General features: G+C 38.7%; 1 protein-coding gene across 2 annotated transcripts in view; it reads right to left on the minus strand.

Annotated features, from left to right (window-relative positions):
• The window catches only part of COL21A1 (collagen type XXI alpha 1 chain), a 353,696-nt gene that overhangs the window by 68,666 nt on the left and 268,163 nt on the right, over positions 1-16,867 (minus strand). The window contains exons 21-23 of one of the 2 annotated variants that reach the window (XM_030198983.1): positions 11,515-11,568; positions 4,857-4,928; positions 732-767 (exon numbers count right to left, since the gene is read on the minus strand). In XM_030198983.1, coding sequence (XP_030054843.1) covers positions 732-767; positions 4,857-4,928; positions 11,515-11,568 — 162 coding nt within the window. The remainder of the gene's footprint in view (positions 1-731; positions 768-4,856; positions 4,929-11,514; positions 11,569-16,867) is intronic. The other variant, XM_030198984.1, reaches the window with a different exon arrangement.

The following is a 16,867-nucleotide window of genomic DNA, read 5'->3' on the forward strand; positions in this document are numbered from 1 at the left end:
GCTCTTATACACCAAACATTTGTAGGGCTTGTGAAAAATATATAAATATTCAAGACTCAAAAGCTTTCACTAGAAACAAAATTTTTCTTAAGCACTAAACAAAGCTATTTTCAAAGAAATTTCCTACAAAAAAAATTACTTTCAAAAAAGGAAAGGAGGAAAAGCCTCAGAGCACTTAGGTTCAAATTACTTTTAAAACCTTTCTAGCACAACACAATCATAGGCATAAAAACCTTCTTTTTCTCATTTATTTTTAAACTCTAGGGGCTTCTTTTACAAATTGTCACTACTGATAAGTGTACGCTGAATGCAAAGAAGCCCATGGGAATTGAATGGGCTTCTTTGCATTCAGCATGCCACTGATCGGTAATGCCACTTTGTAAAAGGAGCCTTATATCAAAATCCAAAACATTTTTTAATAGTGTCAATATCAAAAACGTATCTCAAACTTGCATCAAAAAATCACTCTTATGGACCTAGGTCCAGGCCTTTGATTTTATGTGTGAGAAAACTCCCCCCCCCCCCCCCCCCACACACACACAATTTTACAAAGCCCCAAGGTAATGCCGACACAACCCATTCACTATGAATGGGTTGTGTCGTCATTACCGTAGCAGCAGCTGCTAGCGCAGCTTTGTAAAAGGGGCGGGGGGGGGGGGGGTTATTTTTTATTTATTATTAATTGTATTGTAAATTACCTTCTTATGTGAAAATGAAAGTTAATTTCATACCTGGATCCCTCTCTCACCTTGACTTCCTTTGCTCCCCTGTAAAGCAAGTTTGAGATAATGTAAAGATAAAATTTAAGGCTTTATACAACAGACATCAGCATTTTTGGGGGGATCATTGGAGTAGATTATAAAAAGAATACTGTAAATAAATAAAATTAAATAAATAAATAAATAGAATAAAAATTGTTTAGATCTATAAGTTGTACATTATTTTATGATGAATTGCATTATATGTTATGTATTTTTGTACCCTACCCTAACAGGTAACTATTTTTTTAAAGTGCCCCTCAAATCTTTTGAGAGAAGCAGAATATAAATGACAAAGTATATTTAATTTAATATTTAAAAACTAGCTGGTAGATATTCAAAACAATTTAACTTGCTAGAAATGGCCCTGACCGGTTAAATCGCTTGTTTGGAGCTATCCGCTAATTTTCAGCAGCACTTAACCAGTCGTCATTGCTGAAAATTTGCAGTTAGCACCTAAGTGAAAGCCAGTTTTTTGGGGGGCATTCTGGGTTGCAATCAGCACTTGGCTGGTTAAGTGCCCATATTCAGCACTTAATGGGCCAGGGTAGCTGCATGAATAGGACCACATAAAACACAGTCCTATCTTTATGGAGCAACCCATGGCTGTTTAAGTTTTGAATATTGACAACCAGCCATGTGTTAGCCGGCATCTTTATGGAGCAACCCATGGCTGTTTAAGTTTTGAATATTGACAACCAGCCATGTGTTAGCCGGCACTGCATAAGCCAGATATTCAATGCCAAAGCCTGGACGTGGCCCAGCATTGAATATCCAGGAATAATGCCAAAAGCAGTCAGCAAAATGCTCACTGCCACTGGCTGAATATTGACCCCAAAATCTTGCAAGAATTTCACAGTACAGTGACAAAGCAAATTGCATAATTCAAGAAGAACAGAAGGATCTGAGCAATGAGGTCATTTTGGAAAAGCTTAGGGAATAAAAGTTGTATTTTAGCAGATTCATGAAACAGTGAGAAAGATTATTGTAGTAGCACTCAAGAAAAATACCAATGCATTTTTCTATATATTTTAAAATATCTACAGTATTTAAACATTTCACAACATGCAAGTAAATGAAACGTCTTTCCAGACCCTGCTTCCCACAAAGTCTCTCCCAAAAGCAGGTAAAATTGAATGCATAAAGGGTTAAAGCATGGAATTTTATCCACACAGCAGGACAGAACTTTTCTAGAAGAACATCTGTGAAGGTAAAGTGCTGCAATACCCATGGAAATATGTTTTAAGAACACAAGTATTGCCATATTGGCACAGACCGAAGGCCTATCAAGGCCAATATTCTGTTTCCAACAGGGGTCAACCCAGGTCACAAGTACAAGGCAAAATCCCAGAATTGTAAAACAGATCTTATGCTGCTTATCCTTTAGGAAATTATCCAAACTTTTTTTTTTAAGTCTGCTAAGCTAGTGGCAAAGAATTCTAGAGTTATCTTTAATTTAATATTTAAAATATCAAAAATAATAAAATTGCCTTCTAAATCTATCATCTGAGCAAAGAAAGAGAAGAGTGAGTGGTTGGTTGGTTTTATCATAGAGACAATTAGGACAAGCTTTCCGTCGCAGAGCCGGCAAAATTTCAAGGGGGCGTGTCGGTAGGGTAGTGAAGGTGGGATGGGGCGGGATGGGGGCGTGCTCACGAGATGGCTGGCTTCGCCAGATAATGGAAAAAAAGCCAGGCTTGACGAGCATTTCGCAGGCTTTACTTGGTCCCTTTTTGTTCACGAACAAACTTCAAAAAGGAGCCCCAACTGACCAAATGACCATCCGAGGGAATTGGGGATGACCTCCCCTTACTCCCCCAGTGATCACCAATCCCCTCCCACCAAAAATAAAAAAACCAAGTGCTCATCAGGGACGTCCTAAATGAAAACAATTGTGGTTGGCTTTTTCAGTAGTACTACTGGGATTTGAGCCAGCCACCTCTGGATTACAAGACTGGTACTCTAACCACTTGGTCTTAGCTTCACTTGGCTGTCCCTCCCTTTTGATTATGCCCCTTCAGGTGGCTGAGAGAGGCCCCTGTCTGTGATTGGCTGAGAGAGACCTGAAGGGGCATAATCAAAGGAGAGGGACATCCAGTTAAGTGGAGCTGTGGCTAAGTGGTTAGAGCACTGGTCTTGTAATTCAGAGGTGGCTGGTTCAGATCCCACAGGTACTACTGGACAAGCCAAGCAAAAATAGTTTTGATTTAGGAAGTCCCTGATGAGTACTTGGATTTTTTCCACTTTTTTGAAGCCAGCCATCTGTAAACCCGGTGATCTCAACATTTGACCTAAATGTTACTGGCCCTAACCGTATTATCGAAAGAAAAGATGGCCGGCCATCTTTTTTGATAATACGGTTGGCACCACCCCTTTGCGGAGCCAGCCCCGAAGATGGCCGGCGCCATTCAATTATGCCCCTCTAAATCATTTGACTTGGGCTCCATGCTCACCATAAGAAGTAAGGAAACCAACTCAAACCCTCCCTCCTAATTCAGCCCCCTGAATGAAGCTCCACCTCTAGACCTCCCCCGAGTCAAAGGTTCCAACTCCAAGTCCATCTCACAGTCAAGGGTTTCCTCTTCCAGCCTCTTCTTCAGAGCAAAGCACTTCCTTTTGGGTTCAAAAGTGTTGATATGACACCTAGTGATAGTATCATAGTACTACTGCTAGGCTTAATTGGCCAAATATGGAACAATTGGCAGATTGACTCCTAGCAGTAATACCACAAGACTACTGCTAGGGGTGATAGCTGCCATTTTGAACTAAAATGAACATGGGATAGTGAGGCAAGGGGGACCTATCCTGCCTTATTCAATAGAGCCAGAGATACCCCCAGGTAAGCCCTGGGGGAGGGTCAGGAGTAGAAGGAAATTTGGGTGGTGGTCATTAGAGAGAGCGCTACTTGGGGGAGAGCTTTGGAGGGAGAACCCTTGTCTAGAAGAGAGAGGCTGATAAGGGGCATCAATGACTCAAGGAGGTTTGGGGGTGAGATTGAGGGGTACTAATCTTTGGGGAGTCTTCACTGATGAGTGGGAGATTGCCTTAGGGGATAGGTCATTGCTTCAGGGGGGCCATCTAATGTTTCATATGTAGGGTGTGATCATACTACCAGACTGCCAATAATGTGGCTGCATTGAACACCACCTCTTAAGTTCAGCTATGCTATTGGCAGTTGCAACAGCTAGTATGCAGCACTATCCCATATGCTATATTTCTTAATGTGCAATTAGTCAGGAATACGTTTTTGGGCTGCTTATATTAGCACAGCAATTATTCTTGTGTTTGTCCCTTTTGGACATTATATTATACTCATGCATATCCTGTTTATGTATTTATTCTTTATAACTCTCCTCTAGTACTTTTTCTTAGTAATTATCCTTGTGTTTGTTCTTTTTTTGGACATTATATCAATGTATATCTTCTTTATGTATTTAGTTTAAAATTTAATCTCCATTGATTGAACACTGAATTTATGTATATCCTTTCTTTCGTAAGTTTTTATAATATTTTATCTCCAGTTTTTTTCGTAATGATTCTTTAGTATATTTGATCTTCAGCATTTATATTAGCATGGTTATGCTTTTGATGTTTTATGATATCTTATAACTCATAGTTGCTCCTCTTTTTGCATATCATATCTATGTATATTTTATTCATGTATTTATTTACTGTTTTTGTTTATAGACTCCTGATGTAGGCCATCCGGCCGAAACACAACGTTGTGTCGAGTCATTTTTAATGTGGAATTTTGTTGTTATTATATGTTTGAATATTATTAAATTTTGTTTATTTTAAACTTAACTTCAGGCCCAATTATTGGATAGCCTGGCTCATATTCCCACCTTTTTGTTTACACAGCTGTCAGCTTTAGCCATGCCCTATCACCACCCATGTCTTGCCTGGATCCCACCCTACCCATGCTTGGCAACTAATGGGATCCTTACCATACTAACTTTTTTTTAGCATGTGATAGCCATTAGCATGGGTCTGCCCTTATTGCAGCTGAAAGCTAATACTTGCACTAGCTGCTTACAGTGGTTTAATATATATGCCCCATATTGCATTATGAAAATCAATTAGAAATGAATACTATACCTTGACTCCTGCCATCCCTGGTAAGCCTGCATATCCTGGTTCACCTGTGAGACCAGGTTCACCTTTTTCTCCCTGAGAAATATGACATTTTGTAAGTACCACAAATACGCTGTGCAGAAAAATACACATGTTCTATAAAAACTTGGTCATAATTTAAGCCTCCATAAAATATTTGGATCATAATTCAATGGGACTTAAATGTTGAGCAGGAACTACTAAACACACAAGTTCCCTGCCTGTGAATTTTTAGCAGCACTATGGGCTAGATTGAGTAAATGAGGCCCAAATAGCACTAAGCGCTATTCTACAAATGGCGCTCCAAATTGGGTGTCATTTATAGAATAGCGCTTAGTGCCAAGAACCTGGTGTAAATCCTCATAATTATGCAGAGATCCCCCAAATTCTTTAACAGTGCATACATCTTTAGTGAACATCCCTGACCTGCCCATGTCCCTCCCATCGGTGTGCCCCCTTTCAGATCTGTGCTATCCTATAACTGGACTCATAAGTGTAGTTCCATGTGGATCTGCCATTTTTTGCCCCCTTTGGCATCTTGCTTCTGTTATCATGCTTTTCCATGCTAAAAAAATCAGTGCAGAAATAGCATATAAGACCAAGCACCATATGCAGAATTTCCTAGTATATGGACAATGCTGCTGGAAATTACTTCTAAATGCTCCAGCACTGTCCACGTGTGTGCTGAGGTAGAGCTGGGGTGGAACAAGAAATTTCCCCCCAACTATAAGGATAGTTGCAATATTCAGACACTATCCCCCACATTCTATAAACTTAATGCCTAAATGTAAGTGCCATTTGCACTCTAGGATTACAGAATACTTGCATTTATGTACGTGAATGTAACATTCATGCACATAAGTGCACTGTGTGCACTAACGCTATTCTTCAAATTGCACACAAAATGTGCATAATGCATATTTGCCAATGGCATCTACATGGGCGCGGCACAGGCGAGTCCCATATTTATACCTGTAACTTATACAGTACTATAAGTTACATGCTAAAATGCAACATTTAAGAGCATGCTTTTATATCTGCCATGGACTAGGCATAAGTGTATTGTAATCCTTAGGAATTTCATTTCATATTTATGCAGATGACATTCAGTTTTTTCTACCACTTACAGAGACTATTTCAGCTATGGTGTCTCAATTGCAAAGCATCTTTGAGAGTTTAATGTCTTGGATCATGAAAATTGGTTGCAGTTGTATGTAGACAATACACTGAAATATTTGAGCTGATATCTGGACTGAAGTCACTAAAGTAATCTACTGTAGCAGCATTAAATTTTCTAAAGGAAGACTACAACAAAATGAGAAAAATGGTTAACAAGAAGCTAAATGGATTGGCTGCAAAGGTTAGGACTTTATCAGGCATGGATGTTATTTAAAAATACCATCATGAAAGTCCAAACCAGATGTATTCCACTTTTAACAAAGGTGGAAAGAAGAGCTAACAACAGCCAGCATGGTTAAAAGGTGAAGTAAAAACGAAAAGGACACCCTTCAAAAAATGGAAAAATAATCTGGATTAAGAAAATAAGAAGCAACATAACCACTGTTAAGCTAGATGCAAAGCATTCATAAGGAAAGTTAAAAGAAAATATGAAGAACAACTTGCCAAGGAGACAAAAACTCAAAGTCATATTTTTTCAGATACATCAGAAACAAAAAGCCTTTGAGGGAATCAGTGGAACTGTTAAATCATGAAGGAACAAAAGGGGCACTTGGGGAAGATAAGGCCATAGTGGAGAGATTGAATGAATTCTTTGCTTTGGTCTTTATGGAAGAAGATATAAGATATCTGCCTGTACTGGAAAAGGTTTTCAAGGGTGATGATGCAGAGGAACTGAAAGAAATCTTGATAAACCTGGACTGGATGGTATACTCACCAGGGTAATGAAAGAACTCAAACATGAAATTGCTGATCTGCTGTTAGTGATCTGTAACCTGTTGTTAAAATCGTCCATAGTAAACTGAACATCAGAGGGTGGCCAATGTAACACCAATTTTTAAAAAGTGTTCTAGGGGTGATCCAGGAAATTACAGACCAGTAAGCTTGCTTCAGTGCTGTGCAAAATAGTGGAAACTATTATAAAGAATAAAATTATGGAACACATAGACAAACATAGTTTAATGGCCAAGAGTCACCATGGTTTCAGCCAAGGGAAGTCTTGCCTCACCAATTTGCTTCATTTCTTTGAAGGCATCAATAAACATGTGGATAAAGGTGAGCCAGTTGATATGGTATATCTAGATTTTCAGAAAGCTTTTGACAAAGGTCCACATGAGAGACTCCTGAGAAAGTTAAAAAGTCATGGGATAGGAGGCAATGTTCTTCTGTTGATTAGGATTGGTTATTGGACAGAAAGCAAAGGGTAGGGTTAAATGGCCATTTTTCTCAATGGAAGAGGATAAATAGTGGAGTGCTATTTAAAATGTTTATAAATGATCTGGAAATCAGAACAGTGAGTGAGGTGATTAAATTTGCAGATGAAAACAAACTATTCAAAGTTGTTAAAACATGCAGATTGTGAAAAATTACAGGAAAACATTAGGAAACTGGAAGACTGGGCATCCAAATGGCAGATTAAATTTAATGTGAACAAAGGCAAAGTGATGCACATTGGGAAGAATAATCCGAATCATAGTTACCCGATGCTAGGGCCAGCTTAGGAGTCAGCATCCAAGAAAAAGATCTAGGTGTTATTGTAGACAATAAGTTGAAATCTTCTGCCCAATGTGTGGTGGTGGCCAAATAAGCAGACAGGATGCTAGGAATTATTAGGAAAGGGATGCAAAATAAGACCAAGAATATTAGAATGCCTCTGTCTCAATCCATGGTGTGACCTTTCCTTAAGTACTGCATTCAATTCTGGTCACCGTTTCTCACAAAAGATATAGCAGAATTAGAAAGGTTCAAAGAAAAGTGACTAAAATGATAAAGGGGACGGAACTGCTCCCATATAAAGAAAGGTTAAAGAGGTTAGGCCTCTTCAGCTTGGAAATGAGACTGCAGAGGGGGGATATGATTGAGGGCTATAAAATCCAGAGTGATGTACAATTGGTAAAACTGAATCAATTTATCACTCTCTCAAAAAGTGCAAAGACTAGGGGACACTCAATGAAGTTGCAAAGAAATACTTTTAAAACAAATTGGAGGAAATATTTTTTCACTCAAAGAATAGTTAAGGTCTGGAACTCATTGCCAGAGGATGTGGTCTTCCTGTGAGCTACAACGGTTACTTCTAGTTAATCATATTAAGTACAAGTTGCTTTTGTTAGTTTACATGGCTTTGCACCAATATTCATCATGTTATACGTATGCTAACATTCAGTCTTATGTTCCTACTTAAAATTTGTATTCTGTGGATACTTGTGAACTTGTTGTTCCTTCTTATGAAGAAGTGTGGTTGGATTATGTGAGAAAACGGATGCTTTCTGTTGATGGACCACTTGAATGAGCAAGCTGGCATTAGACCTCCGAAAACTGGGAAGTTTGAGACTTTTTAAACATCAACTTAGAGCTTATTTATTACGGGCCCTGTTTACTAAGCTGCACTGTAGGTGCACTAATGTTTTTAGCATGTAATATAAGTTAGCGTGCACTAACACTAGAGACACCCATAGGAATATATGAGTGTCTCTAGAATTAGTGCGTGCTAATTTTTAGCGTGCGCTAAAAATGCTAGTTCACCTTAGTAAACAGGTACCTACATTTAGCTTTTGATGTGACCTGAGGTATTTGTGGTTGGACCTTTTTTATTAGTTTTTTTTTCACTTTATCTTTATTAAATTTCACATATGCATTCAAGAATAAATGTTGAATAACATCATGCAATCAAAAAATTCACAAAGAAATATATATAAAAATAGGAAAAGAATCATACATGCAGGGCTTTTTTTGAGGAGGTACACGGGGGTACTGAGTACCGGCACCTTTTCCATTGTCTGCTAAAATTGACCCATGGACCACAAGTTTTAATGAAAGAGCTCAGGCTCTAAGCACCAATTCTGCCTTGTTATAGATTCTGTGACTGGTTGCAGGGGGCCTGGCTATTGTGGGGTGGGTCCTTCAGTGATCATCCCACCCTTGAAGGGTGGCCTAGCATTTGAGTACCGGCACCTTTTTTGCTAGAAAAATTGCACTGCATACATGTCACTTATTATTCCAGTCCCCAATTTGGTGGGGGGAGAAAAGAGATCAAACAAATCGAGGAAAAAAGAAACAAATAATCTAGTCACAAGAATACACTCCTAGAAAGCAGATTTATGAACATATTACAAGAGAAGGTAATCAATATTTCAGGTCTGCTTCTCAGACTCTGGCAATTCAGCCTGTCCTTGTGCCTCAGTTTTATTACTAAGATACAACACAAGTTGAGAGGGTTCAACTACTACTACTATAAATCATTTCTATAGCGCTACCGTATAACACATTTATAAGGACATTTTAACAAAAGGTAGCTCCAATAACCACCACTTGTGGCCTCATCAAAAGAAACTGCTTGCATTGGTTTTGAGTAGCCTTAGCCAAATCAGGAAAAATTCCTTCAAATTACAGAAGATAGTTTACCTATGCCTGAAGTACAAACGCATAATCCAATCCCAATCATAGTCCAATATAATAGTAACCACCAAAGTTGATGAAATGACTAGCTCCTCTTTAGATGACTAAAAAAAAGCAGTCAAATTCAAACTAGCTTGAAAAATAGGAGAAAGTTGATCAATTCCACCTACATTCGCTTGATGCTTCATAAGGAGCGGGACCCTTAGTTTCTTACAACGCTCTGCGATTGAATAAACAGCAGAATTTTAAAATCTTTACAGAGTGAAAAAGAAAAAATATATATAGAAAAGTTGTGGACTTTCACTCTATAAGTCTTTACACATACCTGACGCTGTGCGATCTTACCTTGTGCACAGTTGGCTGAGTTAAAATGGCAGCTGGGATTTAAATAGACGCCAACTCTTTATAACCAATCAGATTAAGTCTGCAACTTTTCTATATATATTTTTTCTTTTTCTCTCTGTAAAGATTTTAAAATTCTGCTATTTATTCAATCGCAGTGAGTTGTAAGAAACTAAGGGTCCCGCTCCTTATGAAGCATCAAGCGAACAGGAGCTCACTGTTGGGCATACCCACTAGTTCAAGTGCAACAGCAGCTAAGTGTTTATTCATTTTTTTAAAATCACTAAAGTACAAAGAATATTACAGCATTATATATGAAAAATTAAAATTAAAGAAAAAAGAATATAAAGGGGGAGGTTTTTTGACTCATGACGATGCTCGCTAGCAGCCTTACAAAAAAGAAAACAATTTACATCATGTGTAAGTGCCAAGCAGCGCGGTCCACTATTAAAAACGCAATAAGTGGTTACCGGGTATTTGAAGTCTTTTCCTCTACCCCCTACAAACATTACAGAGAAAGAATTACTTGTGAGTGTGGATATTGTTTTATTTATGTATGTAATTTTGTTCTCCGCCTTGGATAAAGGCGGATTATAAATGTTAATAAATCTAAATCTAATTGAACTGATTGTGTTTTTGTGTTTTAAATACTGATTATTTTATTATACCACTCATTCTGTTGGATTGTGTAAACTAGTGAATGACCCATACACTCTGAAAAAGGTTTGCAATCAAACTCTGGGTCCTGCAATGTTTTGCTAAATACAAATCGCCTACATCAAGTTGTAAATTCTTGAGTCTATACACTAAGCAGTGTTAAAACCTGTGTGGCACTGATTCTCAACCTAGTTTTTGGGACACACCCAAACTGGATTTTTATGCAATGTCTCCACTGTATGTAGATTTACCTCATACATATTTTTTCTGGATATCCTTAAAAATATACTGGGAAAATATGTCTCTAGGAATGGCACCATAAATCAATTGCTGGTTTTAACACCACATTATCTCCAACTGTAAATCCTAATGTAAAAATGTAATGATATAAGGAACATGACAGTATAAGCACAGTCACATTAAAGGAAGAGTAGCCTTTGCAATGCAGACTGTGCTTTTCATGTGAAATTTCCTCATCCTGAGCAGCCCAAGGTGAAATGGTCAGTTAAGCACAGAGGAGTCTTCCCTTCTCAGAATATGATTGGGCCTTTGGGACAGTGACCCATCTTTCCATTCCTCCCTCCCTACAGCACCCTTTTTATCCTCCCCTTCTCCTCTAATAACTGGAGAATATGATATTTCAATGCTCTCCCTGAATTAATTTAATTATGCAGAAGAAATGAGCAAACAAAAGTGTTAAGTATATACACACTTTGCTCAGTTCTTCTGCTATTTTGGCATCTGCAAACTTCCTGCCTTACTGTTTCCCTGAATTAATTATCACCTCAACCTTCCCACACGCAGAAGTAGCATGAACCTTTACAGACTGTTACTATAATGGGCTTCCCAGAATCTTCACTAGCAGGAGGGAATTAGTTTCTCTCCTGCAATCATGGTGCCAAATTCAAAATGGTACCATGCATACTTTAGAATATAAGCCAAGGCAGGCATGACTAAGTCTTTGAAAATGTATCCTGAAATGCACTATGATGACTATAAATATATAAAACATTTGATGAAATGTGGTATATGTTTTCTAAAATATTTATAAAATAATCCAGGGCATGTATACCTTCACTCCTGCAGATCCTGGGCTTCCTTGGTTTCCTGGCTCACCCTTTCTGCCCTGCAAATAAGGCAATTAAATTGATTTTGTTCTTAAGAGTATCAAGTATAAAATATCTGGAAAAATGCAAATATTTGCAGTCAGTATCAATCATGTCTAGAATTCTATTTTGTACAACTAAACACAAGATGAGGGGATCAATCAATGGCAAGTGCTTTTTTGAAATGCCTGATAATATTACTAATATTCCAAATCTTATAGAAATATCAATGAGGTGAAGTTGCATTATAAAAGGAAATCATTAATATATTATAAAAAGTACTTGAAAAAAATCAGTATGATCTTTACCCTTATACCTTTCCCTGAGGCCACAGGTGCCTCCAAATATATTATGAGGGCAGTTGTCAAAGCCAGACCCAGATGGAAATGGGCTCTAAGAAAATTGACAGAGCATTTAATCTTGGTATGTTTTGAGGTTTCTTTTTTACTTTTGTATTTTGTAGCCAAGAAGATTGAATGATATTTTTTTCTCCATTTTGATGTGGTTTTAGATTTTGGATTTTACTGCATTTGATTATTGCTGCATGATTTTGGTTGTTATGTTTGACTTTAATTAGCTGTAAAATGAATGGGATTCCTACTAGGATTACATGAAGTCAATATTCAGTCCTATATTCAGCAATATTATCCATTTAGGTAGCAGCTCTACCTCTAAGTTACAGGTTTCAAGGCATACCTGATATTTGTGTAGACCTCCTAGATGAATACTTTTTACATCTGGAGGGTAATTTTATAACACCTAGGTTTGGAGGCAGAGAAGGCACTTATTTTATAAATATGTGTAATGCTAATGAACTGCAAATATCCTACCTATTTATATATGTAGGAAAATTACAAATGTATTTAAACTTGTAGTATACCTTTGTCAAGCTATCATTAGTCCATTTTTAACTTAATCTTCATGTATTTAGATACCTTTTGCAATTTTTAATGAAAACTTATTCCTATACACTGTGCAATTCAATTTCTTAGTATTTCAAGTTTATAACACTTCAGTTTACTGAAAAGAACATAGTACCACATAGTTGAATTCCAGCCTTGACACCGCATCATGAAAGTCAAGGAAGGAGTGAAATGAACTGTTAATCTGAATATTTCCAAGCTTCCTAATGCAGATATCTATGAAACATGATGCCATGTCAAGGCAGGGTTGGTAGGCAGTTTCAGTGGATTAGGATGCTTCTTAATAAAGGTATCCTGGCTGGGGAAAGGCAGGGTGGGGATATTGGGCTATCAAGAGAAAATTTAGAAATGTCAGTATTTTATTGAAGAGACTGTGACTGCTCTTAGTTCTGCATCTACTGCAGTTGAGAAAAGGGTTTAGGAAGGCAGGAAAAGCAGGATCAAACTGGGCAATGTGTGGTGAGAGATAAAAAGGCTGACCAGAGATCAGCGGCACATCAAGGATTCCAAGTGTTATTTAAAGGATGGACCTGGGGCAGCTGACTTTCTGAGCATGATGGGTCCAGAAAGAACCTGTTGAGTTCAGATGTAGATTTGTCAGATGACCAGTGTTCTGCTTCCTTTGGTGCTACACTATCCAGTGATGATGTGACTAAAGAATTGGGTGGGAGAGTGGGGTGCATAAACATTTGAGGTGGTTGTGCTGTTGTTTGAGAGCTAATGGTACATTATGAAGAGTTTGAGTGAAGAAAAATGCAAGTGTAGAGTGACTGGGCAGGGGTCTGTGCAGGTTTGGGAATGTTCTGATTCTTTGGATTCTTGGGAGTCCTCTTCATTATCATCTTCTGAATCAGAGCAGGGGCGTAGCCACGGGTGGGCCTGGATGGGCCCAGGCCCAGCCACATTTGCTCCAGGCCCACCCAGCCTCTTCTGCCCGCTCTCCCTGTCCGCGTGATCTGCTCACTTTTACTGCCCTGAAGCGCCATTCTCCATCCAGCACCGGCGATTCCCATAGCCAGCCCTCTGCCAGTGCGCGTCATCGGGGCCTCTTCTCAGGCGCGTCCCGCCTACTCTGCAACTTCCTGCATCCCACTTTTGCAGAAAACAGGGAGTTGCAGAGTAGGCAGGACGCACCTGAGAAGAGGCTCCGACGACGCACTCTGGCAGAAGGCTGGGTATGGGAATTGCCGGTGCTGGAGGGAGAACGGCGCTTCAGGTCAGTAAAAATAACCAGAACTGACCATGTGCATGGGGCTGTCGCGGGGTGGGGGTGGGGTAGAGGGTGGAGAGGAAATGTGGCGGCGGGCAAATGGAGAGGAAATGCAGCGGTGGGTGGGGGGGGGGGGTAGCAGGTGGAGAGGAAATGCGAGGCCTGTGCCCACCCAGTCCACCTCCAGGCCCATCTAAAAATTAAACTCTGGCTACGCTACTGAATCAGAGTCCAAAAAAAAGGATGGGAGCACTGCATGCCTTGTGGCAGTGAGTTTAGTGCCTCAGGAGGGTCCTTTGGGTACCGCTTGAGGAGTACTTTCATGAAGAAATCATATGTTTATTGCTTTAACTCCATTTAAGATACATGCTTCTTTGAAACTGAAGTGGAAGTTTTTTCCAGTGAAAGTAAAATGATCTGTTTTCTCTGTTGAAGAAGGAACAGGATTACGTGAAACTAAGAAAGGGGATGTCAGTAAGATCATGGCTAAAAAAAAAACAAATTTAAGGTACCAAAATGCAATACTAAATGGATTTTGACAAGTTGGGAAGGGGCAAAACTAGTATTTGGATATGATCATTAGGGCATATCATACTTACAGTGGTTGGGCTTGGTTGAACTATAATATTCAGTTCATAATGGGTTTGCCTAAGGAGAAATGAAATGTTTGTGGGTACCTGAATTACAGCTACGTCATGCAAGGTTCCACGTTAGGAGTCACAGACCAAGAAAGGGATCTAAGTGTCGTAGTTGATGATACATTCAAATCTTCTGCTCAGTGTGCTACTGTGGCTAAGAAAGCAAATAGAATGTTAGGTATTATTAGGAAAGGAATGGAAAACAAAAATGAGGATGTTGTAATGCCTTTGTATCGCTCCATGGTGCAACCGCACCTTGAATATTGTGTTCAATTCTGGCACCGCATCTCAAAAAAGATATAGTGGAATTAGAAAAGGTGCAGAGAAGGGCGACAGAAATGATAAAGGGGATGGGACAACTTCCCTATGAGGAAAGGCTAAAGTGGCTAGGGCTCTTCAGCTTGGACAAAAGGTGGCTGAGAGGAGATATGATAGAGGTCTATAAAATAATGAGTGGAGTGGAATGGGTAGATGTGAAGCATCTGTTTATGCTTTCCAAAAATACTAGGACTAGGGGGCATGCGATGAAGCTACAATGTACTAAATTTAAAATGAATCAGAGAAATGTTTTCTTCACTCAACCTGTAATCAAACTCTGGAATTCGTTGCCAGAGAATATGGTAAAGGTGGTTAGCTTAACGGAGTTTTAAAAAGGTTTGGACGTCTTCCTAAAGGAAAAATCCATAAACCATTATTAAATGGACTTGGGGAAAATCCACTATTTCTGGGATAAGCAGTATAAAATATTTTGTACTTTTTTGGGATCTTGCCAGGTATTTGTGACCTGGATTGGCCACTGCTGGAAACAGGATGCTGGGCTTGATGGACCTTTGGTCTTTCCCAATATGGTAATACTTATGTACTTATGTAGGATGTAGGGATGACGGTTAAATGAAAAATAATGCCTCCACCTCCATTACTTTTGTTTAAATTAAGATATTGTAATGAATAAAAACAAAAATAAGGCATGAAACTTGCTTTCATATTACATGTATTTACTTTTCTACATAGTCGCCACCATTTGCCACACATTTCTATCAACAATGGAGAAGCTTTTGAAAGCTGTCAAGAAAGATCCGCATGTCTTATCTCTTAACCAGTTGCTCACAGTTCTTTCCACCTCTTCATTTGAGTCGAATAGATGCCCCCAAAGGTATTCCTTTAATTTTGAAAAAAGATGCTGGTTGATATTCAAAATGATTTAACCAGCCATAAACAGCCACTGACCAGATAAATCACTTGTTTGGGGCTATCCGCTAATTTTCAGTGGCACTTAACTGGTTATCGCTGCTGAAAATGAGCAGTTTGCATGTAAGTGAAAGCCAATTACTTTGGGGGCATTCTGGGGTGGAGTCAGCACTTGGTCAGTTAAGTGCTGATATTCAGCACTTAACTGACCAGGGTAACTGCATAAAACACAGTCCTATCTTTATGCAGCAGCCCATGGCCGGTTAAATTCTGAATATCGACTTAACCAACCATGTGTTAGCTATCACTGCATAAGTCGGATATTTAATGCTGAAGCCTGGACATGGCCAAGCATTGAATACCTGGGAATAATGCCAGCAGCACTCAGCAAAATGCTCATCACTGCCAGCTGAATATTTAACCCATGGAGATCACATGGTGCTAAGTCTGGGCTGTATGGTGGATGGGGTAAGACTGTGAGACCCATCTTTGCAATTGCCTCTGTGATGGTTCATGGGCAATTTCTCCAAATGGGTTAGTTTTGCATATACCACGAAAGGAATGAACTTCACTCCTAGGCTAGGACATGTGGAGTCTGATCTCAGTCTCTCAAATTTACTGCTAATACTCGCCATAGTACTTGTATCATGCCAAAGAGAGGTTCCTTCTGGAGTTTCCCAAGATGTAACATTTCAGACTAAAGCACCATTCAAATATTGAGAGAATAAGATAGTTTTAAGCACTTTTCTGCAAGTAATTACCTAAGGAAATCAGAATACTTTTGATTTCCTTAGGTAATTACTTTCAAAAAAGCTCTTAAGACCATCTTATTCTCTCAATATTTGAACGGTGGTGTAACAAGTAATACTTCTGATTTCCTTAGGTAATTACTTTCAGAAAAGCGCTTACGGCCATCTTATTCTCTCAATATTTGAATAGTGCTTTAGTCTGAAATGTGTTTGTTAATCTAACTGGCGTTTTATCTGTACCTCAATGGAATTGTGGACCTTTGTTTTATATTTGTAATATGCCTTGAGCCTTTTTAGGGTAAAGCAGAATAGAAATGCCTAGATTTAGATTTATTTAAAATCTATTTAAAATGTATTTTGTACATTTGAAGGCAATTTATTATCCGGGAGTGTAAGATACTATCAAAGGCTTTCTTATCATCAATCCATGTTACACTAAGATTTCTGCTTTTCTTAGCACTAGCTATGATGGTTTTATTTAGCTAGAACTGGTCTTTTATTCCATATTCTCCTCTCTTATTTCCCTTCTGCTCTATTGTAATGATGTTATTAGAGTCTATTTAATCATATATTCTGCTGACATTTATTACAGTGACTAGCTTATAGATTGT

This window comes from Microcaecilia unicolor, chromosome 3 (genome assembly GCF_901765095.1).
Source record: "Microcaecilia unicolor chromosome 3, aMicUni1.1, whole genome shotgun sequence".
Lineage (NCBI taxonomy): Eukaryota > Metazoa > Chordata > Amphibia > Gymnophiona > Siphonopidae > Microcaecilia > Microcaecilia unicolor.